Here is a 27,248-nt window from a genome sequence, read left to right as displayed (position 1 = left end):
TTTGCTGCTTAAGTTAATTAAGTTAATCGTTAGTGAAAACGGGCGATAGTCAAGTTATGAATCTACACTCAAATTTTATTGAGCTCTAACCGTTTTATAAGAATAAGAGTCTAGTTTTGACAAACAATACACCGATGGACTGAGGGGTTGATTAGTGACTGATGCGCGTCTCAAAAGCTTTCTTACTAGATTTCAGAACTTCTTTACAATTTCAATTACCTATAATGTAGACTCTATTTTTGAAGTTTCTAAATATTTGTAAGACGCTAGATTGCTTATCGATTAGAGATGAGACGTATTTACTAGAACAGATCCACACACTAGGTATTTTACAGTACTAGGCGGCACCTATTCCAATTTTTTAAATACTTGATCCACCTTGTATTTTATAAATTACACGATTTCCGACCCTACCATCAAAGTAATAGAGGTTATTATTGCGTAATCCGTAGTCGTGCATTACGCGCACCTAGTATTTCTCGCTAAGCTTATGTGCGAACGTAGAGATTAACTCCGTCTATGTCTGACCAAAAAAATTTGAGTGCGACGAAGCAAACGCACACAAACGTAGTCAAACCATATTCATGTAAATAAGAAAAAATATGTATAATAAATATTTTTATGAAATTGATATCTTTTAAATACGCCAACTTTTAAGTTGACAGTCCAAAGCCTGTTGAAGTATGAAGGGAGGAATTATTATTCAATTTCAAATTGCATTATTCATATTACGGTTGTAACTTTTAAAAAAAATTGTATTTTAAAGTCATATTACGTGGATTAGTCCGCACTAGTCGCGTCAAGTATGCTAAATTACTACGTACTAGGTGGAATAGGTATTTGGATCGAGTATTAACAAATACTAGGAATAGGTGCACCTAGTATCAAATTTACCTAGTATAACCCATCTCTATTATCGATGTTCTTTTGTTTACATTAATTAAATATAGCCACGATAGCCGAACGGTTGGACTGGCCGGCTCGTGATCCGAGGAACGCGGGTTAGAATCCCGCCGCCGCTTGACTATTGTGGTGAGCCCACTCGTGACACAAGCATATTTAGCTAAGTACGAGGGGCTCACGGGACTATTAGTAATTTGTGCAATATAAATAAATCACTAATAATCTCAAAAAAAAATTTTGTAAGCCTCTGTTCTTTTATGAATTTTCGTTAAATTTTGATGCAACTTGAATACCAATAAACACATTCCTTCACTGCACAGGCTTGTTGTCTCAAGGCTTAACATCTCAAGCTGTCGGTGGCCGTGTTGTGACAGTGCTGGGCTGCTGCTAATGTCAGCTGATAAAGACAAACGAAGCGCGCGACTATTATTTGTAAAATATTACTCCAAGGGCTAGGAGACCTTTCGGCTTTTTTACTTACACGATTTTTTAAATACCTATAAATGAGATGGAAAGCCGGTAAGATGATTCTTATAACATTTAATATGTAAGTAATCTTTTAAGAGTCTATGAGGCGAATTTATCTAATACAGTCAACTATTCTTGAACTCGTAACTATAAAAATACTTTGACTGTTGAATAATGAAGCTTTTGAAATCCTTTGAATAATGCTCCGGAATCCTTACTGAAATGGGATTCTTAACGAAACAATTCATCACTATCAATTATTTATTTTAAATTGTATCAGCTATGCACTCCAATGGCGTAGCCTTCTTGAACGTTAGCCCCTAGCCTACAGAGACAAACCGTCACAGGTTAGTAGTCCGTCTAAAAGATAAAATTCTTATAAATACACCAGTCGCACCTAATTGTTACTAGTGCGCTCGCAAATTCGCGCCCGCTTCATTAATATATTAACCGATACAACTTACGAGTACATACAAAGAACTTTTCCATTTTAAAGTTATCCAAAAATCATACAATCATCACAAGTTGACATTAAAAATGGCTCCCGGAGTCATCCAGAACTCGGAAACTATCATCAACAACTCTTTGGAAGTCATCGCGGCTGACAATGGGGCTTTTATGAACCAATTGTTGGTGCAACCCAAAACTTGCCCCATCGACCATTTTGATTTCCCCGAAAACGGGACAGGAGATGGTCAGGTGAAGATTGAGGAGGTGAAAGAGGTGAAGAAGCCGGTCCGTAGGGTCGTAAGACCTAAGGTGCTGAAGAACCACGAGTCCCACGATTACCTGTACGATCGTCTCTACGAAGACACTTGCCCAAGAGTTGTGAGTACCTTTTTTTAACGGAATACAAAGTGTGACAAATTCAGATGTCCCCTGTCTGATCTGAAGAGAAGTGATTTGGGAGTGCTCAAACGTAAAATTTTTGGAATTGAACCAAATTCAAAATATCAAAAAACAACAAATCTCTATTATTATTAATAGTTAAAACGTGTAATGAATACCAATATCATCCTCTTTTGATTCAGGCAAAGTATTTTACATAGCATAGGTATAATAGAAAAGTGCTTAAGTTTAATTACATTAATTATTAAATGAAAATAAAAATAAAAATACGATGTTATCGTCAAAAATAATTTATTGATATTTTGTACAAACTAAAGACACTTAATTTTTTTGAAGATACCTCATACTAAAAAATCCTTCGAACTATGTTTCAAATGTTTGTGTCAATACATAATTTAAAATCTTAACTAGCGTATATTATGAGTAATAAATAAATGAGACACAATACATGTAAATAGACAGATAATCTCGTGTTTGTTTTACTTTGTGATCACAATATAACTTTGTAAGCACGCGCCCACTAAGTAAATAATGAACGTAGATATAAATTACCTGGTTGTGATAAAGAAACATGATAAATAACGGTTCTTTTTTGAGTCCATGAGTGTAATTTTCTGATATGATTTTCTAATAAACATTTATGACTATGACTATGACTAAATAGTTAGGGAGGCGAATAGGGGAATTTTCGGCAATACTCGAGCGTGGCAGTTTAAGCTAGGAGAGATACCTTAGACCTAATAGAACAACCTTGTAAAGTATTTAGCTCTATATGTAGTGACGCGCGCCTAGGATAGACAATCAGATTAGTAAAAAAAAATGGATACCTAGTCTGAAATACTCGAGCGCGTCAGATTAACATATTGGGGGTTGATTTTAGTGTTTAAAGACTAAATTTAACTAATCTGACGATAAGTCCTTGACGCCGCCGAGTTATAGGGTCGCGAACTTGTAAAAAAAAAAACGTTAATCCCGCATTCTCGAGCGCGACTTTTTTATTTTTATTTTGAAGAATATAATCTAAAACTTACTAAAAATACAAAATCTGCCGGTTTCCGCATGACCGGAAGTGTGGAGAAGCTATTTCGTCTTCCTAAGAACGCGTTACGGCATATAAGTCGCGAACGATACATTTTACAAAAAAAAGTTTAAATGAACATTTTCGTTGGTTGTATCTATCGCTTTATTGACATTCTTAAATTCCCCATTTTATCAAGGAGAAAGAAAGGAAAAAAAAGAAACCAAAAATCCTTTTTCGGTCAGATTAAGAGAACCCACCAACATTTTTGTCAGATTAAAAAAATATGCTTTCAGGATACCAAGATAAACCTCCCCTATGAAAATCTGACGCGCTCGAGTATTTCAAAAAAACTTTTTTTTTGCATTTTCAAAAATTCATCGTAACTTATCGTCACGCCGAAATTGTCAGTTTTTTTAAAGGGAGCTTCCTTGGGGCCTACTTAACACCCCTTCCGAAAATCTGACGCGCTCGAGTAATTTTTTTTTTTCATTTTTGACTACTTTATATGCCTACCCCCACCACGCAAACCGGCAGATTAGTACACCGTTGTTATCAGAGGCACTCGGGGCATACGTAGTATGAATATCTGACGCGCTCGAGAATGCCCAAAGTAACTGTTTTTTTAAACATTTTTGAAAAACCGTACACGCCAAACCCACCGCTAAAATGGTTTTTGCCATACGAGCTTTTCTTTTCGAAATTATTTTATCTTTCGATTTTGATAGGTCTCGACGGCGCCGTTGAATTAGATACGCCATTTAGGTACCTCGCCTCCCTAACTATTATAATAACTTTGGCAGGCAATATTGTAATAGGCAGTTATTGTATTTTTAAAACGGTAATGTAATAAACTGAAGTACTGAAACTGTGATGCTAAGCTAAGATTTGTTGATATATTCTTAGTAGGTGGAGGTACTATTAATTATTTTTGATAGACTAGCTCTATCCTGAAAATAATACTATAGTTTGCTTAAAAAGATATTATCTGTGAAATGCAAATACTTGTAGACAAATGATGAAGCTACGGAGATCGTGATCGCTTCGCTGCTTCATCGTTTTGAGTACAGTACAAAAGATTGTATATCAATTCCTTCACTAATTCAGTACTGTCCTCCATTATTTTCGTTCCACCGTTGTCACAACAAAAGATACTCCCTTTCACATCCAGCGCGCGGAATCCGTGTAGTATTTACTTAACACTGATATCACTCCGGCGTTTCTGATTTTATTGCTTGCGATTTGGTGCGTTCCGAACGTCTATGTGTTTACACAGGTCCCGAGGAGCGAGGAAAAACAAAAGATTCGTTTGCTTTGTCACGAGTCATTAAGGTGGCAACACTGTCGGTTATTGTCACGAAGCGATGGGCGATTGTTTCATAACACACGGTAGTTATTGTTTGGACAAATGGGGTGACTCGAAATTTTGATTTTTTATAGGAAAAGGTATGCGTTAAAAAGTACCTACCTAATCGTATTAAAAGTAACGAGACTATTTCCACCGCTGCAACTCCTGTGTAGCCAGGATCTACAGCTTAACTGCCAATAACCCAACCAGTGAAGGTCAAGTGTGAAAACAACTAGATGTTATGTGACCTCTAAAAACGAGACCATATTATGGTTCGCACTGTAAAAAGTTATGAGATCTCATTACGCTTGTAGAGTTAGGGACGTCCCTAACTCTACAACCCCTTACTTCACAAACTCTACACCTGAACCAAAATATGTGGATTGGCCGATTTGCTACAGTCATACGCATAATTAATGTGAAAAATAAGTAACGACAGGCACAAGTTGGTAATGTTACTCTGAAAATTTGATATTCTTTGCCATAATTATATAACCGTTAACCGGCGGTTAAAAAACGTAATCAATTTCATTTATAACGCATAAAGCGTACAAACGTATCCCCAATTCGTACGTGTCCCAGTTAAGGTACGTTTTGTCTGCCCAAGTCCGCGTGACGTCGTCACCCCGCCCACGGCGTCGCATTCACAACCCGCTCCAATATTTATTTCGCATTATTCTCTACGACAGAGGTTCTTAAACTTATTTCATTTACAGCGCACTTTGAAAAACAATATTTTCAGTGCCCGCGCCTCCCAATTTTACCAGATCTTAGACATGAAGTAAACAATCGACTAGCTTAATACATTTAGCTAGGGTTGAATTAATGAATTTTATAAAATTACAATTTTCCCTAAACTACTACAACACATTTTGCTGGGCTTCTTAATGGCCCCTCTCCAGGGCTTTATTACCGCCCCCTTATCGAGCTCTAGCGCCCACAAGGGGGCATTGTCGCCCACTTTGAGAAACACTAGTCTACAGCAACTCGCAGTGAAAGCGCCCCGGGCCGCGCAAACTTAGCGGAACTTCGCTACATGTGGCATTGTAGGGTTTTTTAGGATCCAACGGTCCCAACGAATCCATGGCTTTATTTTTAAGCTTTGGGTCTTACTTTATATTTTTAATCGAACGTTTTGATTTGTATTTCACATGGTGCTCTACCATAAAACTTGACGTAGAAACGTCTTGCACGACAATCCTTAGAACGGAAGTTCGCTGTAAGGCGTTGTAAGAAGATGATGAAAATATATGACTTTACTTTACCCACGTATTCATTATTTATATCAAAACTTAATAAATACTTAATATGAAACAATAATTAAACTGTGCTTCCATTATAATCTTACAAAGATGCACAAACTACCTCATTTCAGCAAGTAGTACTTCAATTGAGGAGTTAAACGAAGATTAGGTCCAACCCACTTACAAAACAGGGCGTGAAGTGATACGCAGTCTCTGTCGCAGAAGGCATTTTGCGATCTTGGCGTTTATTCTTAAGACGATATTTTTTACCTACCAAATTAGTCAATTATTTACAAAATATTACCTCATGCCATGTTATTATCTTTCAACTTTGATAGGTTCAAAGTTTTTTTTTGTCAGCCCAATCTTTATTTTATCCGATTAATAAACTACACTACATTTAAAAAATAAAATATAAACGTAACCAACCTCATTAATATAAAAACAAATTAACGCATTAACACTACGCAAAAGTTTTTATTCCGAAACATGGAACACTGGCTGGTTGTAACAGAGCTTACGGGCGACGCGAAAAAAAAGAAAAACAACGTGTCTATTTTTGTTCCATTTTGGCGCCAGTTCGTTTGTTAACAATTTGTGGAACAATGTGAGTGCTGAGACAATGTTTTCTTTTACCTTCGATAAAATATTTTGCGGTAACTATTTGTTTTGGGTTTAATGGATAGTTGTGTCTGGATGTCCGGCGATTGTCGATTTACTGAAAATAGACAAGAGACATTGTCCTCTATGAAAAATATTACAATCATGTTAGGTATACTAGGTATTTTTAACAAACTTATTTACTTAGACGAGATGTGAATCTATAGGTACTCTTAAAAGCTGAATAGTTTGTTTGGTTGAATGCGCTAATTTCAGGAACTACTGGTACGATTTGAAAAAGAAATGTGTTGGATAGTCATTTATTTAGGAAGGTTATACTACCATAACGCAACGACCAATAGAACCAGTGCATCAATGAAAAATGTTACGAAAAGCGGACGTGTGCGTGTGAAAATAGTTTGAATACTTTCACGCGTACAGCTAGTATTATAAACATGGAGAAATATAAGTTTTAGATTTGTTACAGATTTGGCAGCTGGTTCATTGTAGGCTTATACTGAATCAAATTTACATTTTACGCATTGCAATCCATAATAAACACATTGGGCTCAGGTAGCAGCTGTTTACGATTGTTTTATTGAGTTCGCACGAACACTGTGTCGCATGCAAATAGCATTAATCTACATTCGAAAGTAAAATATTCTTGAGATTGTTTTGGTATTATATGTTTTCTGTGATTTATGAAAGCTGCTATTTTTTATGCCCTTTCAGTTAGTAATTAAAATACAGATACTCATAAAGTCATTATTTCATGTCACTCAATTTAAATAAATATGTTAAAGTAACTATAGATCTGTGGCTTATGTGGCATTCATTAAATAGTACCCAAGTGTTTTAAAGATTTTTTACCATGGAATGATGTTAAGTTAATTGGTTAATGATGTTAATTAGTTCAGTCATAAACATATTTTTACTAATAATAACATTTTGTCCTCAGCCAACGCTATGCAACGAGCGGGCCTGCCTCGGCAGCCTCATGGCTATTCCCGGGCGGGGCGAGGAGCCGCGAGACCCCGAAGAAGTGCTGAACGACGCCAAGGACTTCTTTGGGCAATACTTCGCTTCGATCAGAAGGTAGGCTGATTAGTTTTATTCCTTTCCATGTAATAAAATGAAGAAAAAAACACTAGGTTCGTAATCCTGAGGGAGTGTTCCGACAGAAGTATTTCTTCGAGCAATACATACTTCTGAGAAGAGGTTGTATGGTTATATTCCTTTGCACGATGTAGGTAAAAAGAAAAAAAAAAGCTTTCTATTCTATGCCCTGAAAAATTTTTGAATGTGACGCCATAGACTTCTTTAGGCAATACTTTCCTTCCATCAGAAGATAGGTATGGATTATTTGCATAAAACAAACACAAAACAATACAAACAATGGACCCATCTGCTTTAACATTGTACGAAAATAGTCATTGGTTACGAATTAATTAAAATTAGAAGTATAACACCGAACATGCTTAAAATGCGAGATTCAAGGATTTTCGAAACCAGAATAATGAGTTACTTGAGATTAAATTATCATATTCACGCTAAAATCAGTGAATTATTTTTAAATTTTGAAGTTTTGGATACAATTTATTGATTGACTTTAAATAGCGTATATTTATATTCTTTTAGAGTTTGTATTGTTATACCTAATTATGATTACATAATCGATATTTTCATAATGATCCAATTACTTATCAGCGTTCTGCATACTTAATTTGAATTCGTGCAGTTGGTATCAATGCCGAAATAATATATTTGATTAATATATCAACCCGATCTGGCTTTGCATGGATAATGAATTAATTATTTGAATAGTTAATTTTAATTCTAATGGAAACTGCATTAATATAAATCATATTAGCTATTCATATTATACTACATAATATGTACGATGTACTAACATCGTTAGAAAATCCTTACATCTTTTGATCCGAATCCAAGTATTTTTGTTCGAAATTTTTACACGTCCTGCGAGCAGACTAAACACATGATCCTACTATAATATTGTCACCCTGTATTACTGTGTTTTTGGCAAATAAACGTTTGAACTTGAACTTAAAGAAGAAAAATTTGAAGCGACAATAGCACAACCATAGCACAACGGTGTAACGGTCATTCGATTTGGTAGTTCGGTTCGTGGGACTATTAAATTGTCACCTATTGTGGTGAACAATAATTCTCTAACACTAGAATAATGTTGGCTTAGGTTTAGGACTTAACGGGAATATAACGGGTAATTTGTATCTTTACTTATCCTTAATTAATTTTCATGGTTACGGTTCGGTAAGGCGCTATTTTCTTTGAAGTTATATTTTGCTATTTTTTTTATGTTAAGGTCTAAGTTTAGCCCATAATGTTAAGAACAAATGAATACAAAAAGTTGTGTTTAAATACAGAGCCAACACGCCCGCGCACGAAGCTCGCTGGAAGTTAGTCCAAGATGAAGTGGCTCGGACTGGCACGTACCAGCTCACTACCACCGAGCTGGTCTTCGGAGCCAAGCTGGCATGGAGGAACGCCAGCCGCTGTATAGGAAGGATACAATGGTCCAAGCTTCAGGTATGTTGGGATTTTGTAGGTCATCTATCATATCTAGTTCAATGCTGTGGCGCCATGTGATGGTTTTATAGGTGTGATTGTGGAATAAAAGTGTACCTATGTTCCTAGGTATACTGTACCAGTATTGGTACTTGGCACAGATCGCTGAAATAATCTACGAGAGACTTTTCCCAGCAGTGGACAAAACACCTCTATTTATGTCATAGAAGAAAATACAAAAAGAAGTTGCAAACATGAACAAGGGACTACGCAGATTTTAATACACTCGTATTAAAAACCAGCACTTTTATTAATTTATTGATTTATTTCAAGTTCTAAGGAATAGTCGACAAGTGTAATTTCATCATTGGACTTTTTTCATTCATTTATTCAACAGTCTGACGGTCCAATCAGAACATTCCAGTATGTTATCGTTCCAATACATTTTCCACGGTCATACTTAAAGTTTTACCTCTGAATGAACATTCAAAGGAGCCTGCACAAGACGTGACGATGAAAGAGTAAACAAGCTGTAAAAATGAAACTGCGGTCCATTGATAAAAGGAAATCGCCGACTGAAATCAATTAACTCGTTTTGCTACTAGTTAAGTGGTTGGCGGAGATGAAAACGAACTAAATAAATTTGCCGGCACTGATGAGAAAAGCCTCGTTTTGTTTTACAATTGAGTAAATTCTCGACCTTTCAATGGAGTTTACTAATTTTGTTACTTTTTTCGCGAGAACATAAAATACAGTAATAGAACACAATGAAGTAACTGGTTTTTTGATACAAAAATAATAATTTAAGTACAGAAGACGACTCTAGGACTCTAGGTACGCAAATTCGATTAGGCACAAATTGTTACATACTATGTTACATGCTACATACTTAAATTACAATAATTGTACAGAAGTATCGATCAGCAAATCAATGTTTTTCTCGATAGTAGGTAAATAATAGTAATAATGCAATTTCAATTAAAACATAATTAGGTTGAATGGCTTCGTATAGATTTGTTAGGCTGATGACGTACTATGCAATGAGTTTGTCAAAAGGGCTGACAAAACAAGATTGCTGATGCTTAGAAACTGCGCAAATAACGTTTTGTTGGATGCGACAATACCAAGAGATAAGTTTAGGGATTAGGCTTATGTGCGTAATATTCTTATAATTAGCCATTTTTAAAAATATAATTATTGCCTAATATGTAATTTTTATTCAAACACAGATTTGATACATGATTCATGTCAAAGATCCATGAAATAACATGTGAGTAGGTAATATTTTCACACAGTCAATGGGCCTATTGGGTGCCTATTACTAACGTAGCTACTGAATAATATAGAGCGCTATTCTTTCCAATTTCTTTGTAGTCAAAGCGCTTTTGTATCGCGTGAATCAAATTTGCCCGCGAGAAGGAATTTCCTAAATATTTATTTTTATTTACTAGGTACTACTGTAACATGTACCGGGAAATGTATCTTTGAACCGCTAAATATTAATTGTATACTGATTATACACGAATTATTATAAACTTTGTTATTAACAGTGATTTAAATACTTCCATAACATAAACAAAAGTGTTCAGAAGGCTTTTTTAGCTCTAATAGAAAAAAAGCAAAGTTTTAAACAAGACTCAGTATTTATCATATTTTTACATTTACACAGTTCATGCAATTAGTCATAGAAGTAAACGCCTTTGAAGTTTATTTACAAGTCATAAAAATGTGTTTACCAAAAGGGGTATGTACCGCAGCAACTTACCCAGTACGTCTAATTTTATGTTTTTCACGTGACATCTGTACCAAAAGTTTACTTTTTAATTTCGTCATAAGCGGCTTGAGGTCATGCTTTGGATGTTTGTTGATATGGACTTATTTTAAACGATTTGTGTTTGTTTGGGTTTGGGGGAGGCCTATGTTCAGCAGTGGACGTCCTGTGGCTGAAATGATGATATGATGATGTGTTTGTTTACAAAGTACAATTTCAGTATAATGTGAATAAAATAATGTATTGGTACTCACTGTTTCATCAACTAAATACAAAACCATCAATCCATCAATGGGATTAGATATTTTACTAATTACGCCGCCGAATCGAATGATGGAGCTTTGGCAGACTGACGTCACTGATTCATTTATCCGCTCGTTTCCATTCAGTTTCCTGCGTCGCGAGGCAGACCGACTTAAGGCACATTACCAGTTCTGTATTACGTGTCGCAAAGACGACTGATAGAGACTTAATTTTTCATTGCGCATACCTATCGCACAAAACTGACAGAAAAACTACTAATATTTATTTTAAGCTTAAAAAAAGCTAAGAAGCTCTTAGCCTGTTCCAGGCAAATCTCCCCCTGGGTGGGACAGTTGTTTGAAATAAAAAGGAAAGGACAGAGTTAGAAGAGCTATTAAAAGTATTCAATAATTGCAGATTTGACTTTGTAATACAGATGCATCAAATCACAGTCGTAAACTAAAATGTGGAGTTTGAGACTGAGGTTATTGGTATTGCCTGTAATGTAGCATAAAAAATAATAAAAATAATATCAGTCCTATGAAAACTGTCACACGGCCAAAAGCGATCGCTTTCCGAAATAGGAGCCAGTCTTTACGGTTGATGGTCGGGGATGTTCGCGAATAAACTTAGTAATTACGCGGCTTTTCCAGATTGCTTCAGTTAAACGAAATTGGATCAACTATTTGGAGGTTTAAAAACCGATTTATTGCAGTGTTTAAAAGCCGGTTCTAGTCTTTTTGACATTTCCTATACAATGTGAATGGACTTGGTGAACATTATTTTTACGATTTTACTTGACAGTAGGTTACAATAACTTAAATTAAATAGGAAAACTATTATAAAAGGTAATCAATTTAATAAGTAAAAAAAAATCACACGTATTTAATTGTTTTCCATTTCCATTCTAGCCATTACAAAATCAATGTAATGGCTAGAAAAACTAAAACTTGTTCAATTTGTTTATTCTGTGTAAATGCCCTGTCCCAAATAAACCCTCCCTGATAGGGGTTAAGTGAACGGTGCGTTTCGTTAAGTAGTGGCTCGTTTCGACAGTGAGCGATGACGTCACTCGGAGACGATCACCTCTTCAGTTGTAGAGCGAACCTGTTTACTGATAAAGTGATAAGGTGATACGAATTATTGGGGTTCGGTAACTTTGAAAGATCTTTATAAAACATACTATCGTTTCTGAACCTTGAGACATTTCAATAGAGTTGATTTACGAGCCGATTCAGCCGATTTCAGGGTAATAAAAGCTATTGTTAAATTCTGTTATTCTGTATATTTCCGATGTTATTCACACAAGCAATTCATTTGGTAGCTTAGTCTTCCATCTTTTTTTACCCGACTGCGCCAGAAGGAGTGTTTTTTCATGTTTATTTCATTACCAAAATGCTGCGATACGGAGTTTTCAACCTTAGTATAGAAAATTCTCGATTTAATTTTACTTAACGTTACGCAAACCGCACAATACGCACGTAACACTTTGTCACCGAGTTACATCTTCACGCCTTTACAAATGCTACCAATCACTTACCTGCACATACACTAATTGAGAGCGATTCCATCCTATTTAGTCACTGGCCTACATCGCACGTTGAATCAGTGATAAAATAGGTGCTACTTCGCCTCAGTGCGGCATGGTGGAGTTAATTACATCAGGCGTTATTTTGTGGAACTTCATTTAGCGTGGTTGTACTAATTTATTGGATGATTTTATAGAATTTTGGGTTTTTAGGTCAATAGCATTGTTCTGATGATAAAACATCTGATGTTTTCAATTGCTCACCCTCAAAAGTAGATGGGACAATTTGAATGGGCAGGGTAATTTATGTATTATTAAATTCATACAAAAATAATTTCCGTTTTGTGAGTTGAAGCGCAATAAAAGGCTTGGCTTTTATTGCACTTCAACTACCAACTACCATTGAATTACCAAACTATTAAAGATAGCGCACGAGTTTTTCCTTTGCATAAAAATATTCTCATATTCTCAATTTTATTTGTCATTGACGAAATCATAAAGATGATTGCGGTACTAACCCTACTTGAGTTACCTACCGCAGACTTTCAAGCAAAGGTCAAGCGACCCCGAGAAGCTATAAGGGCACACTTCTGGCCCCAAATCTATGTTATGGAAATCCTGACGGACGAAGAGTTCACCCAATTTTCCCTAATAATATTACGAAGCGGTGAAAAAGGGGTTTTATTAAAACGATTACGGCAAGGTAGAGATGTATTTACGCGATCTTTGCATTTGTACATGACGTTTAGGAATACCTTTCTGTATTTTGGTCTGTTAGGTAGGGTGCCCGAAGGAAGTTTTGTAAGAATTAGTAGTTAAGTTGAAATCACGGCTAATTTCAAGTCCACCTACCCGGAATTAACCGTGAAATTAACCGCAATGCCAAAACGGAGCGCTAGATTGGGCTCTGTATTTTTGTTAGCATAAATCAATATGGACGCGGTACATATTCATTTAACAAATAATTTGAGCTCTGACTGGGTAAAAAGTAAAAAAGAATTTGACTCACAAAATGAAATCTTTTTCAATTTATGATGGAATCATTATCATAAAAAGATTTCCCAATGTTTTTGATTTTTTGCGTATTATTTGTCGGGTTTCAGACGTCGACGACAGAAATTAACGGCTTGTTATAACACCGTTAATTACTGAGATTGATTGGATATCAACCGTATCATTGCCGCTCAAAATGATGTGCCAAGTCGTTAATTTTTATTGGTTCAGTAACCGAGAATTTATAACTACCTATTATAGTCTTGATAATGCTGTCTAAATTCATGGCTATAAAGAGTAGGAAAAGGCATGTTATACACATAATATACCAGGTTGAGGTTCATCCCGTCATTTCGTGCAAATTCAAACCTTCCGTCGCAGATAAAAATGTTTTCGTCCGCGGAATGGCCCTTCAACGCTAGTTTATCTTTTAAGTCACATATCATTATATGTTAAAAAGCCTATTTTCAAGAGCGAAAATACTCAAAATGACTCCTTCCTTTTCAGGTATTCGACTGCAGACAAGTGACTACGACCAGCGGGATGTTCGAAGCTCTCTGCAACCACATCAAATACAGCACAAATAAAGGAAACATCAGGTCCGACATACAAACTGAACTTTAATATGCATGCTGTTTAAAGTCTAACTTTAAAGCCTTTTATATTATGTTGAAGCTTAAATTGAAATATTTTGACTAGAAAAAATCTTTTCGAGCATGAGTTCATAAAGCTGAAATGCGTTTCGTTTATAAAGAGTTTCAGTCAAATTTTGTTCTACTGAAATTTAACTCTTTTGAAAATATTATTATTTGTTTAATGTCCAACTTTATCAAAATAGGAAATGGTTTTAATCACAGAGTGATTTGATGCAATTCTAAATCGACCCTCGGAATGACTCTCTAAAAGCTATAATCTCTTTTAGTTTTTTTTTCTTTTAAAGGGCTTACTCGATATAGGTTCTGTTTGGAGTCACCCTATTTGGCCTAAGAGAGCAGAGTATATACTTTTTCTTTGCCCACAGGTCGGCGATAACAGTGTTCCCCCAACGCACAGACGGCAAGCATGACTACAGGATATGGAACAGCCAGCTCATCAGCTACGCAGGGTACAGGCAGCCTGATGGCACCGTGCTAGGGGACCCGATGCACTGCGAGTTCACAGAGGTAGGTGAAACTTAATAACAGTAGGTACCCAGCAAACATTCGGCGAGCATGACTACAGGATATGGAACAGCCAGCTCATCAGCTACGCAAGGTACAGGCAGCCCGCTGGCACCGTGCTAGGGGACCCGATGCACTGCGAGTTCACAGAGGTAGGTCAACCTTGATAACAGTGTTCCCCCAACGCACAGACGGCAAGCATGACTATAGGATATGGAACAGCCAGCTCATCAGCTACGCAAGGTACAGGCAGCCTGACGGCACCATGCTAGGGGACCCGATGCACTGCGAGTTCACAGAGGTAGGTCAACCTTGATAACAGTATGTACCCAGAAAACAGACGGCAAGCATGACTACAGGATATGGAACAGCCAGCTCATCAGCTATGCAGGGTACAGGCAGCCCGCTGGCACCGTGCTAGGGGATCCGATGCAATGCGAGTTCACAGAGGTAGGTCAACCTTAATACATATCTCCTAGTACTCGTTTACAGACGGTAATGCAAGATAACAGAGTTCGACACGGCCAGTTCATCAAAACTAACTACTCAAGGTACATGCAGCCCGACGGCACGACACGACAGTTATCACAGGTAAAAGTAAATCTCCCAGCATACAGACGGTGCTCATGACTACGGAAGTACGGAGTATGGAACCGCCAGCTGATATACCTAATTAATGTCAACTCGAAGGTACCACGAAGGTTTTAGATACGTTTAAATCTACTATATAAAAATAAGTCGGGTTTTCATCCCTGACGCTATAACTCCAGAACGCACGAACCGATTTCCACGGTTTTGCATTCGTTGGAAAGGTCTCGGGCTCCGTGAGGTTTATAGTAAAGAAAATTCAGGAAAAATTTAAAGGGGATAAAACGGGATCCACGCGTACGAAGAGTCGCGGGCGGCCGCTAGTAACTGTATAATCATTTCATGTTTCATGTGTACCTATTTCACGATGCAAATCTGTGCCATCCCTATTTCGAATGTAAACCTTTGAAAACTATAAAGCCATTCAAACTGGATTCAGTTTTATTATTTTTGACACAATCCGTAATAAATGGCTCAAAAATATACTATAGCGGATTTATAGCGGATTTTGTGGATAAATCACTCCACGTGACGTTGCCCGACTCCACTCGCTACTATTATGTTCTCCAGCTACTGCATTTTATTATGAATAAAGTAACGCAGCTGGGTCTCGTTGACTGTGGTTTGTGATAACACAAAAGAAATGTTATTTATTCAACAGTTAATAATTACATAATCAATGTTATTATCATAAAAAGAAAAACCTTTATCACACGTGTTAGACTGAAGTTAGTAGAGTCTGCAGAACGCAACCTGACAGACAAGCTTCAGCGCAGTGATCGCCATCGCCGACGCGATCTGCACGCGTCGGTTTGGCTAAAGCTTAACTAGATCAAAATAAAAGAAGGCACACAGAAAAACCAATATGCTATCTACATACTTTTTCTTAGCGAGACAGGTACTGTTACGAGTTCCCGACATAAACATTTTACCATTCATGACTATTTGAAAAAAATGTTTCTCGACCATGATACAAGTTACTAAGGTTCATTTCGCAATTACTCTACCCAAGATGTTTCTTACAGCTCTGCATAAAGCTGGGCTGGAAGCCGCCACGCACCGCCTGGGACATCCTACCGCTAGTGCTGTCCGCCAACGGCAAAGACCCGGACTACTTCGAGATCCCGAGGGAGCTGGTCATGGAGATACACATGACGCATCCTGGGTGAGTGACCTGTTAACTTATGGGATGTCGTAGACTAGCTATTGTAGTAAGAAAATGCAATATAATATCAATTCACCTGGAACATCCTGCCACTAGAGCTATCTGCTTATGAGAAGGACCTGGACTATTTAAAGACTCACAGGGAGCGTCATGGATATACACATGACCTATCCTGGGTGAGTGATTGATTAATTTAATGTGAATATGGGATGTGGTAGACTAGCTGCTGTTTCACTGGTAGTGAAAATTGCAATGCAATACATCTGGAAGTCTGGGATAACCTACCACAAGTGCTGTCTGCCAACGGGAAGGCAAAAGACGTTTATTTTATCACGGAGTTTCCTAAACTACACCAAAAACCTTTTCATTCAAACAAAATTTTGCTTAAAAAATACGGATGGATGAATCGTTTTCAATAGCGTTTTGTATTACAATACTGTCCGCCTAACCTAGCGTATAAAGAAGTTTCTCTGTACAAAAGTTACGGTCAACCTAACATAAAAAGGTAACTCAAAAAATCTCTCGCAACACATAAACCGTAGAATAGAATCGCAACAATCGCGTTCCAAAACTTTGACTCTCCAAAAGGGTGTGTTGGAGACCTTTAGGGTGCGTCCATATACAGAATTATTTGCTACAATGTTTATCTAGGTACTTGTACGTACACACAGACTTTCCAGACCTTTAATATGTTTTTATCAGCAAAAGAGCCTTCAATCTAACCTAGTTAATCTAAATTCACTGCCTGAATATATACGCGTCTAAGAATATTTTCGTACTCGTAGCCATGTAAAAATACAAATAATGCATGGATACTCTCTACGCCAATGCGATTTCCAAGCAAAGTATTCCGATGTGGACACACCCTTACACTGCTATACTTGTGTCGACATACCAGCACCCTTCCATCACGGATTTATGCGACATAAAAAGACGGGAATGCATATTGTGAGCTGAGGTAAACGCGCGCAAATAGGCGAGTGCCCACACATGCCGACTAAATTGCTTATCGTAAAACCGTGGTCCAGTGATCTCCAATCTGCGTTTACTGCCCATAAGTCTACGGCCATTCAATAATGTATCGCTATTGATAATGTTAAAAGGCTGTAATGCGATATAAAATGCCGTGATAAGTTGTAATTGAGTGTTCGCGCCCAAGGCGATTGAGCACAATAGCTCTACCCGTTTCGGCTAAGTTGTAAAAGTAAAGTGTCGACTTAGGGTCAAGTTTTAAGATGGTCGGATATATCCGACAGTACGTTACAAAAGTTTGTTACATCGCGTAACAAACTATGTAGTTTGCGCGAACTTATGGCCTCATTAGCTGACCTTAAGCGTGTTTCGGGATTAATCTCAATTCATCTGTTTCTATTTTCCCTACCCTCTACGTCTGTGGTTCTTTAATGAACCCAATTAATCGGAATAATGTAGCTCTGGATTGTAATTTCTACTACCGATATAAAAATGAAACTTGTTTTACTATTATGAACATCACGTTTGATAAACAAAGACGTCGTTTATTGGAATTGCTGTTAAATATTTCTCAAATTGAGTAGTTGTACATAGTGCAATGTGCATACTTAGTATTACGTTTACTACTACATTATAATTACTCTCACAGATACGATTGGTTCGAAGAGCTCAACCTCCGCTGGTATGCGCTCCCAGCGGTATCCAGCATGCGCTTCGACTGCGGAGGCATCGAGTTCACGGCCAACGCCTTCAACGGCTGGTACATGAGCACCGAGATCGGGTGCAGAAACTTCTGCGACACCAACAGATTGAACGTTTTAGAGGTACGAATAAGAACTAGAACGCTTTAGGTTGAATCTCCGCTGATACGCGTTTCCTGACATCTCCATACTCCATCTCCCGATAAAATTACTAAACGAAGGCGATATTTTAAGACACCAACCCAACAGCTCAAACTTTTTGGAAGTACGATTGCGCAAAGATGATCCTCTCTTTCATATTCACGTCCAATTTTTTTTTATGATTAAGTATGTGCCAGCGCACGCATAAAAAAATACGGCAGCAATATCTTGAGCACTGAAACATTTAGCTGAATGGTGTAAATAAATTGAATACGAATGACTTACGTACATCTTGCTACATAAAGAAACGTTAGCATCTGAACTTTGTAAACTTCTTCCAATAGAAAGTGGCCCAGAAGATGGGACTGGACACAAGAACGCCAGTGAACCTGTGGAGGGACAAAGCATTAGTCGAGGTCAACGTGGCCGTCTTACACAGCTTCCAGCAGCAGAACGCTACTATCGTCGACCACCACACTGCCTCCGAGAGCTTCATCAAGCATCTGGACAATGAGAACAGGCTTAGGTAAGCACGTCTTAAGTGTACCTACTGGTATTATGTGAAGTTTCATAATATTTTTTCTATGACTCTATCTATAGTCATAGAAGACTACTCAACTCTATCTTAGAGATTTTGGACAGCAGAACTGGGTAGTTTACACCACCAATAAGTTAAATCACGTAGGTATCGTTATCTTTTTAAGAAAAAATAAAAAATCTATGCCATTAAAAAAGAAGAATGTTTGTAAAAGTTATCAAAGGTTTTCTTATTAGTTCTTGTATAGTCACAATAACTTTTTTAGCTGATTTTATTTCATTGAATTATTTTGAATGTAATTATTGGCCTAATCTATTGCTTTGGAAAAGTTCCTAATTAAAATTAAAATGACGGCTAACTTTCTTATTTTCCAATAATGAAACTTGAGATAGTTCTTCAGTTAACTTTTAAATATTTTAGGCGTGCCTAAGTTGTAAATAAAGGCGTATAAACTAGCATGCCAGTCACGGATAACAATCTCCTTAAGCATTATTTGCGATACGAATGGCTGATGGCGTAATTATTTGCAGTTTCAACTGCCGGACTGCCCGCAAATGGCTGTAAAGTTCGTCAGTGTTTATGTTATGAGCTAATTATGATAAAATAATGCCACTTATGATTTCGTATCTATAATACATCATTGTCTTGATCTGAGTTATTTTTACGTTCTCTGTCTGAATCTTAGTACTTGTTACGTATTTTACCAGGTAATAAGTTCGTCACTGTTCTAAATAGGTATTAGTGATTTCGTCATACCTTCGGTCAAAGTTATGATTAAGTCACTGTTTACCTACCTACCTACTAACTAACCCGCACAAAATATTATTATAGTCGCAATGAGTTTGGCTACTAAATTCGGCAATAGCCCAAAATTTGCCAAACATACAATCTGACTAGTTCACCCAAAGCACAGACCAGCCATTTTTGGTTGGCCAAAAGTTGGATCTATTTCCAATTTGTATGAAGAATCGGCCGATACCAAATCGGTGTAGTGTGCGCACTTCCATACATATTCATACTGATCAACCGCCCGACTCAAGTATCGGCCAACTAAAAATCGGTGGTCTGCACCTAGACAAAGACGCAATTCCGTCAAAATAGTAAACACAGATGAGAACCGCAGATAATTGCACGCAGACTCCACGTCGGGCCATTAAACCGTCGTCGGATCCTTGCGATTTGTTTTCACAAGTCGGAACATATTACACACATGCTGTGAAGGATACGCAAACACGGCCGTGTGATTGTTTTGGTCTGACGCTTCACTTGATACTTTGTCAATTTGTAGCACTAAACCATCACGTGGCTTGTAAAATATCCTTCATTTTGTGCAAGGAAGTATTGGTACTGTGAGCTCTTTGATATCATCATAAATACTGCTTGAGAGCTTATCTTAAAGCACTCCAACTATCTTTGAGATTTATTTATGTTTTACAAGTGGCTGTATATTTTATCATGATGTTTAAATTTATAGATCAAAGAATCGGAATCATGATAAGATTAAATTTCGATGATGAGATGCTGATAAACATGACTCTACACAAAATCGAAAATTCCATTTTTACCGGTTGCTTATAAATGTAGTTCCACTGTCAAAGTTTTCTTCTATTTTTGGTTTCATAGGTCTTGAATGTGCCAAAAGGTCCTATATGCGCCTACATGAGCTTCCAAAAATACGCGCGTACAGAACGCTTCCTAGAGCCCGCTTTGCACTACGTCCGATCCGAATCTTTATCAAGACATTTGTGTTATGATCAAAATGTGTAAATTATTGAAATTTTAATGGTTGTATCTTAGGTCTGGTTGCCCAGCTGACTGGATTTGGATTGTGCCTCCAATGTCTTCGTCCATAACTCCAGTCTTCCACCAAGAGATGGCGCTGTACTACTTAAGGCCGTCCTACGAATATCAGGTCAGAATCGTTACATTGTCGCCGACTTTTAATTTAATTAAGACCTAATACATTTTAATGAGCCTCTGACATTTGACAATTCTTAATTAAAGGTGCTTTTCTTTTAAAGAAAGCCCAAGTCCATTTGTAATTATAACTTTTATTTTTTAGCATAAGTAAGATAAACTAACTTTACACGTGGCTTTTCTTTACTGTTTTTACTTTGACATAAGATGTAGCACATTATTTCTCCCACCATTACCGTGGATGTTATAAGAGGTGACTAAAAAGAAATATGCGAAAACCAGGTTTTCCCAACCCGTCTGGCCAGGGTAGGCAGTCCTTCATTTGCCTCTAGTAATTAAAGAGGGTTGTTCTTCTGCAGTGGAGACTAAATGACACAAAGTGGAGACATAGTAATAGGCAGATAGTGATATAACACATTCTTTAAATTCGGGAAAGTAACTTTTTATCCAAAATCTAGGAACCAGCCTGGAAGACTCACCAGTGGCAGAAGTCGAAGCCCATCACTGGGAAGAGGCCTATCAATAGAAAGTTCCACTTCAAGCAAATCGCTCGCGCCGTCAAGTTCACCTCCAAACTCTTCGGCCGAGCCCTCTCCAAGAGGATCAAGGCCACCGTCCTATATGCTACTGAGACTGGCAAGTCGGAGCAATACGCCAAAGAGCTGGGAGTGATATTCGGACACGCCTTCAATGCTCAGGTAAGTCAAAAGGGATGCAGAGATGATGTATGATGTTAGGGATATAAATACATAGTTGATAGGAAAGAGTGATGATTGAAGGAATATTAAAGAATCTATGAAATCTTTATTCAACAAAAATATGTTAGGCTATAATGTTTATTTTTACCAACGTAGAACATTTCTTTTTATTTGCGTATTTCTTATCTTATCAAGTTTAATTTGTCTTCTTTCTCTCCATTCCCTTTATTTGAATCTTTTTATTTTGTCACTTATTTTTCTTTTCACCATTTCCTTTATTATTATTAGTAACAATCTTATTTATATCTTTTTATATTATATTTACAGGAACCCGAAAAGGAACCTGCCTTGTATTTGTGTATGTGTATTAATGATGTTAACGTTACCTGAAGGTATAAGAAAACTACTAGATGGTAATGATTTTTTATAGGTTCACTGTATGGCAGATTATGATATCACTTCAATAGAACACGAGGCTCTATTGCTTGTGGTTACCTCAACCTTTGGTAATGGAGACCCTCCAGAAAATGGCGTTGTAAGTATAACTTCAATACTTTATATTGGAGTTAGTACCTATAATAGAAAATTATGCCACATTTTCATTTCACTTTTAAGGCATTCGGCGAACACTTATGCGAGATTCTGTATACCGATCAAGTTGGAGAAGAAATGACTGGGTAAGATTGAAACTTGAATTTAATTTATGTTACGTAATACATTGTTTCTAAGGACCATTGAAAATTGTAAATCTTTTTAGGAATCAAATGCTGACACCAAAATCCTTCATAAAAGCGAACAGTCAGATGGAACTACAAAGATATGCCGCTGGCAATCCGAAAAAGTTGAGTCGGTTAGAGTCACTTAAAGGTAAAGTTCGGACATTATGAAACTTCTTACTTACAATAAATTATTTGCATGTTGATTCATTGCTGAAAGTTTTACATAATAATCTTTTATAGTAATTGAAGAAAGTCAAAGTAAAGTTACTCAGCCAATTAGGTTACAAAAGAAATAAGCAATTGGCCAAGCTTTTTCATCTTCTTTCTATAGTTTATTAAACGGAGTAAAGTAACTAGTTTTGGATTTTTATATTAATATCGCTGAAAGAAAAGTTTCAACTTGATTTAAGTTATCACTAATGACTATTTCAAATAATAGCTGTTATACAATTCACTATATAAAACAGTTTATTTTTATTTTTGTAGGCAGTGCTACAGACGCGACCTCCATAGACAGTTTTGGACCCCTCAGCAACGTTCGCTTCGCGGTGTTCGCTCTTGGGTCCAGTGCGTATCCCAACTTCTGCAACTTTGGGAAATACGTGGACAAACTGCTGGGAGACTTGGGAGGCGAGAGAATCCACGATATCGCCACTGGAGATGAGATGTGTGGGCAGGATCAAGCCTTTAGGAAGTGGGCTTCGAGTGTCTTCAATGTGAGTTGTAGATTAATTTTCAGTTCTGCTATTGCTAGCTAATACAATTTACTAAAGTAAAATTTTGATATTTATTTAAAAGAAAGAGTAGACGAACACAGGCTTAAGCAATCAATTTAGACGAACTATGAGTATAAAGCAAGCTGTAAAGCCCATAATCGTATTTTATCCAAAAACTTTTACCCAAATTGTATCACGGAGAAACGCGCTTTATTACATTTTAGTAGGTACTGTTCACGCTAATCAATCAGAATCCCAAGCCCGAAATGGAACTCGATTGTACAAAGTTTATTGTGCTTAATTGAAGCAGGTTTTATTTGATTATTCTTGGGGAAATTAGGTTTGGTTTTTGAAAAGGTTTTCTTTTAGGTGGCGTGTGAGACGTTTTGCTTGGACGATGATGAGACGTTGCAAGAGGCGAAGAGGGCTTTGGGGACAGTTGCTCTTAGTGAGGAGACAGTGAGGTTTGCTCACGCGGTCGGGCGACCGCCGACCCTCCCCGCGGCCTTGCAATCCGCTCTGAATAAACAGTTCGTGACTTGCATAGTGAGAGCCAACAAGGACTTAGGCGACGCTTCCGCAGAAAGGTCCACGATTTTTATCGACATGGAGCCCAAGGTAATGAAAATGTGAATGTAGTAATGAACTTAGGTATTTTTAAGAGAGTTTTTCCTGGTTCTTTTCATAGAATGTATTTAAAAATAGTTATTAGCAACTCAGAGATAATTAAAATCTATTTGTAAAATTTGTAGGATGAAATAAAATACGACCCCGGTGATCACGTAGGAATTATAGCTTGCAACCGCAAGGAACTAGTGGACGGTTTGCTCGCTCGTCTACAAGACGTTGAGGACTTTGACGAGCCGTTACAATTACAGCTGATGAAAGAAACGCACACATCCAGCGGTAAGTTGTCTCTTTTACACGCGAGAGTTTCGTCTAGATCTACACTCGTAAAGAATTTACAACCGGCATTATGGATGTTGACGTTGTAAAAGTGAGGCTTATTTTTCACAACGTGTCACAAATGTTATTTTTACACCCACCTTTATCATACTCATCATAAATCGATGAGTCGGTAATATTCATTCCCTTCATGTTTATATTTCTGTCCGTAACTTCTTTTATGAACTTACGTGTATAGCCGATAAATATCCCATTGAAGGTTGTAGACAGATATTAAACAAATACATACTTAACTGCTTCCTTTTCACGTATATTATCTATTAAAAGGTCCGGTGAAATCCTGGGAGCCTCATGAAAGACTTCCCGTGCTAAGTGTCCGTGATCTCTTCACGCGATTCTTGGACATCACTACTCCACCAACGACTATACTGCTGCAATATCTGGCCAAGACCTGTGAAGACGAAGAAGAAAGAAAGCAGTTGAGCATTTTGGCTACGGTATGTTCCATTCAAAAAAACTAGACTTATGTATTCATATCAGTTAATAAGGTAGTACAAACTTGTTGCAATTAAGAACACTCAGGACAGTAGCTTGGCAAACACTTCAAATACATTATAAAGTTACAACGATAGATATAATTTATGATCTAATCAACTAAAGCATACTCACAATTCAACGATTGATTATATTATTACGGACTTGTATTTTAGGATCCCGGTGCATATGAAGACTGGCGTCACTTCCACTTCCCAACGTTACCAGAAGTTCTAGATCAGTTCCAATCAGCTAGGCCAAGCGCTTCTCTGATTGCCGCTCTACTATCGCCACTCCAGCCAAGATTTTATTCCATCTCCTCATCACCAATTGCTCATCCTAAGAGACTGCATTTGACGGTTGCGGTTGTCACATACAGAACTCAAGGTAAGAAAACAAAACAACTTTAGTGCCATTATTTTCTATTTTTATACTCCACTCATCAATCATGCATAATCTATTGTTGACTTTCCAAGCAAAATTACAGTTCACCCGAAATTACGCTAATGTATCACAGTTTATTATCGTAAAGTCCCACGTACGCTTTGTTGATATCATGAATTCCGAAGAAAATTACGAGAATCTATTTCTGATTCCATCGACGGTTATTGTACACAATCTGAAATTTGACGACTATTAATAACGTAAACGAACAATAGATCACTTTTATATCTGGGTTACACGATTAAATGATGTCATGTCCAAACAGATGGCGAAGGTCCTGTCCACTACGGCGTTTGCTCAAATTATCTCATGGATCGTAAACCGGGAGATGAGGTTTACTTGTTTATTAGAAGGTACACAACGTTAACATCAATAGCTGTGTATGCGTTAAACACTTCGGCTTTTAGTGGAATAATTGTGGTCGCTTCACTCTTGAGAAGAGTCTCAAAACATGATTGCTTACTATCATATACAAAATTGTTTTGTTTATTAATTGACTGCCTACTAAGTACGATAATTTCAAGCTTATCTTTTTTGAACAGTAAGAAATCGATCAAGCAGTTACGGAGACCAGTTAAAATTGAAATTGTTCTGATGCTCTAATCTTTTTTAGTGCTCCAAACTTCCATTTGCCTCAAGACCTATCAGTTCCCCTGATACTGATAGGCCCGGGAACAGGCATTGCACCCTTCAGAGGTTTTTGGCATCACCGCAGAGCCATGCTGAACTCACGTTCTCGACAGAACGCTGGACCAGTTTGGTTATTTTTTGGATGCAGGACTAAGACCATGGACTTGTACAGGGAAGAAAAGGAACAGGCCCTCAAAGAAGGTGTACTGTCGAAAGTGTTCCTTGCTTTGTCCAGGGAGAAGTGCGTTCCAAAGGTGAGATTCTATTTCAGGAGTTTTTGGTTCTCTAAATGTCCTTTCTAAAATAATTCTAGGCTTTTTCAAAACTTGGACAGAACTTTAACTGAAAATTTTTCAGATGTATGTGCAAGAAGTTGCTGAGAAGGAGGGCCAAGAAATCCACGACTTGTTGATAAACCGTGGAGCCCACTTTTACGTGTGCGGCGACTGCAAAATGGCTGAGGATGTCCACCAGAAGTTGAAAGGCATCATCAAGAAGCACGGAAATATGACTGATGATCAAGTGCAGAACTTTATGTTTATGCTAAAGGTGAGTTTGTGATCGGTGTTTTTTCAAAATATGGATGTTGACTTAAATTGATTGGTTGCTATTTCAGATTTCTTTACAACTAATAATTTCATACTGCTGAATATGGTTTTTAAACACTTTTTGGTGTCTATGTCTATTTAAATTCTCGTTTGACTAATACACTTCCACTTTCCAACATAGGAAGAGAACCGCTACCACGAAGATATCTTTGGCATAACCCTCCGTACCGCCGAAGTTCACAACGCGTCCCGCGAGTCGGCGCGCCGCAACCGCGTGGCGGCGCAGCCCTGACGCCGGTCCTCCAGGGTCCCCCTCGCGCTTATGTAGCCAGTAAGTGCACCCACAGATCAGCTGATGACGACAATTTGCAAACAGAAACCACCACTGATAATAACGATGATTCAACCCCAACAGATCAACGGATAACTGACAATGATTAAAATTTGATGATGATTGAAACAGGCTAGATACTAACGACAAATTACAAGAGGAAACCAATGATTTACAAAACGAAATCATTGCTGACAATGATAATGTCCATAAGAAAGAAGCTGACTGTTCAATTAACAAACCATTTGACCAAGATGTTATCTGAAGTAATTAACCAAAATACTATCACACTGATGGTAATGTTACTGCTAACTACCTAACTAAAATACATTTCTAACCACAAGTCCTTTATCTGATTAGTAATTGATGTATTAATGGTCTATGAAAACTGTTTTAAAAGTAATAGAACAAATTCTGCAATGTAATAGCAACAGATATTCAAAGTTATCGTTCAGCCAAGAATGCTATTAAACAGAATGCAGATGATGCTAATTAATGTACTGGAAGCATCCTTGCTGAATACCGTTGGTCAGTTGGTACATTAAATGTTTTAGAGCTAATAATGTCTGCATCATTTACTACATTGCTTCATAACTGCCGAAAATTTCGGCCCCGAATCATTAGGATTTGGTATTGGAAATTTGGCGGTTTGGCCTAGAATCTCCTACGATTTGGAATTCAAAGTTCACGAGAATTTTTCCACGGATCTCATAATTTTTGGCTTTAAATTTTTAATTTGGCGGGTCGTTCTTTAGATAAGTCAATTATCTAATTTGTTTAAGCTTCACGGGCCAAATGAATGATACAGAGGTTGTGCGTAATGTGGGTCCTGATATTGTACATAGTACTGAACTCTGACAACCTCACTACAGTTACTATAAACATTCCTTTAGAGTATTTTTATTTTTTTAATAAAGTCTTCAAGAGCAGCTATTTAAACTATTTAGAGATTTATTTTAAAAGGATTTGAAGCAGGGTGAATTTATATTGATAACGCACAAATGCATTTCAGCGTATTGGTAAATTTT

General features: G+C 37.3%; 1 protein-coding gene across 1 annotated transcript; it reads left to right on the top strand.

Moving 5' to 3' along the window:
• The first annotated feature begins 1,788 nt into the window (after positions 1 to 1,788).
• Nos (Nitric oxide synthase) lies at positions 1,789 to 27,248 on the top strand. Its single transcript, XM_028322207.1, has 22 exons — positions 1,789 to 2,199; positions 7,389 to 7,525; positions 8,836 to 8,998; positions 14,020 to 14,111; positions 14,534 to 14,675; positions 16,286 to 16,425; positions 18,047 to 18,221; positions 18,584 to 18,765; positions 20,575 to 20,689; positions 21,153 to 21,392; positions 21,823 to 21,927; positions 22,008 to 22,069; positions 22,150 to 22,259; positions 22,598 to 22,827; positions 23,197 to 23,445; positions 23,580 to 23,733; positions 24,061 to 24,230; positions 24,444 to 24,654; positions 24,977 to 25,064; positions 25,325 to 25,595; positions 25,699 to 25,890; positions 26,071 to 27,248. Exons 1-22 carry the CDS (start codon positions 1,909 to 1,911, stop codon positions 26,179 to 26,181), a joined length of 3,630 nt encoding a protein of 1,209 aa, XP_028178008.1. The 5' UTR covers positions 1,789 to 1,908; the 3' UTR covers positions 26,182 to 27,248.

Source organism: Ostrinia furnacalis, unplaced genomic scaffold (genome assembly GCF_004193835.3).
Source record: "Ostrinia furnacalis isolate ACB-3 unplaced genomic scaffold, ASM419383v2 OfSCF7604, whole genome shotgun sequence".
Taxonomy (NCBI): domain Eukaryota; kingdom Metazoa; phylum Arthropoda; class Insecta; order Lepidoptera; family Crambidae; genus Ostrinia; species Ostrinia furnacalis.
Note: the sequence above shows the minus strand (reverse complement) of the source record. Positions and strands in the feature narration are given on the sequence as shown.

What these genes read in the sequence shown, in the direction of transcription:
- Nos (XM_028322207.1), top strand. Translation starts at nt 1,909, where the DNA reads ATGGCTCCCGGAGTCATCCAGAACTCGGAAACTATCATCAACAACTCT. An exon ending in TACAATGGTCCAAGCTTCAG is followed by an intron (nt 8,999 to 14,019) that starts GTATGTTGGGAT and finishes CTTCCTTTTCAG; the next exon opens with GTATTCGACTGCAGACAAGT. An exon ending in GTTGGAGAAGAAATGACTGG is followed by an intron (nt 22,070 to 22,149) that starts GTAAGATTGAAA and finishes AAATCTTTTTAG; the next exon opens with GAATCAAATGCTGACACCAA.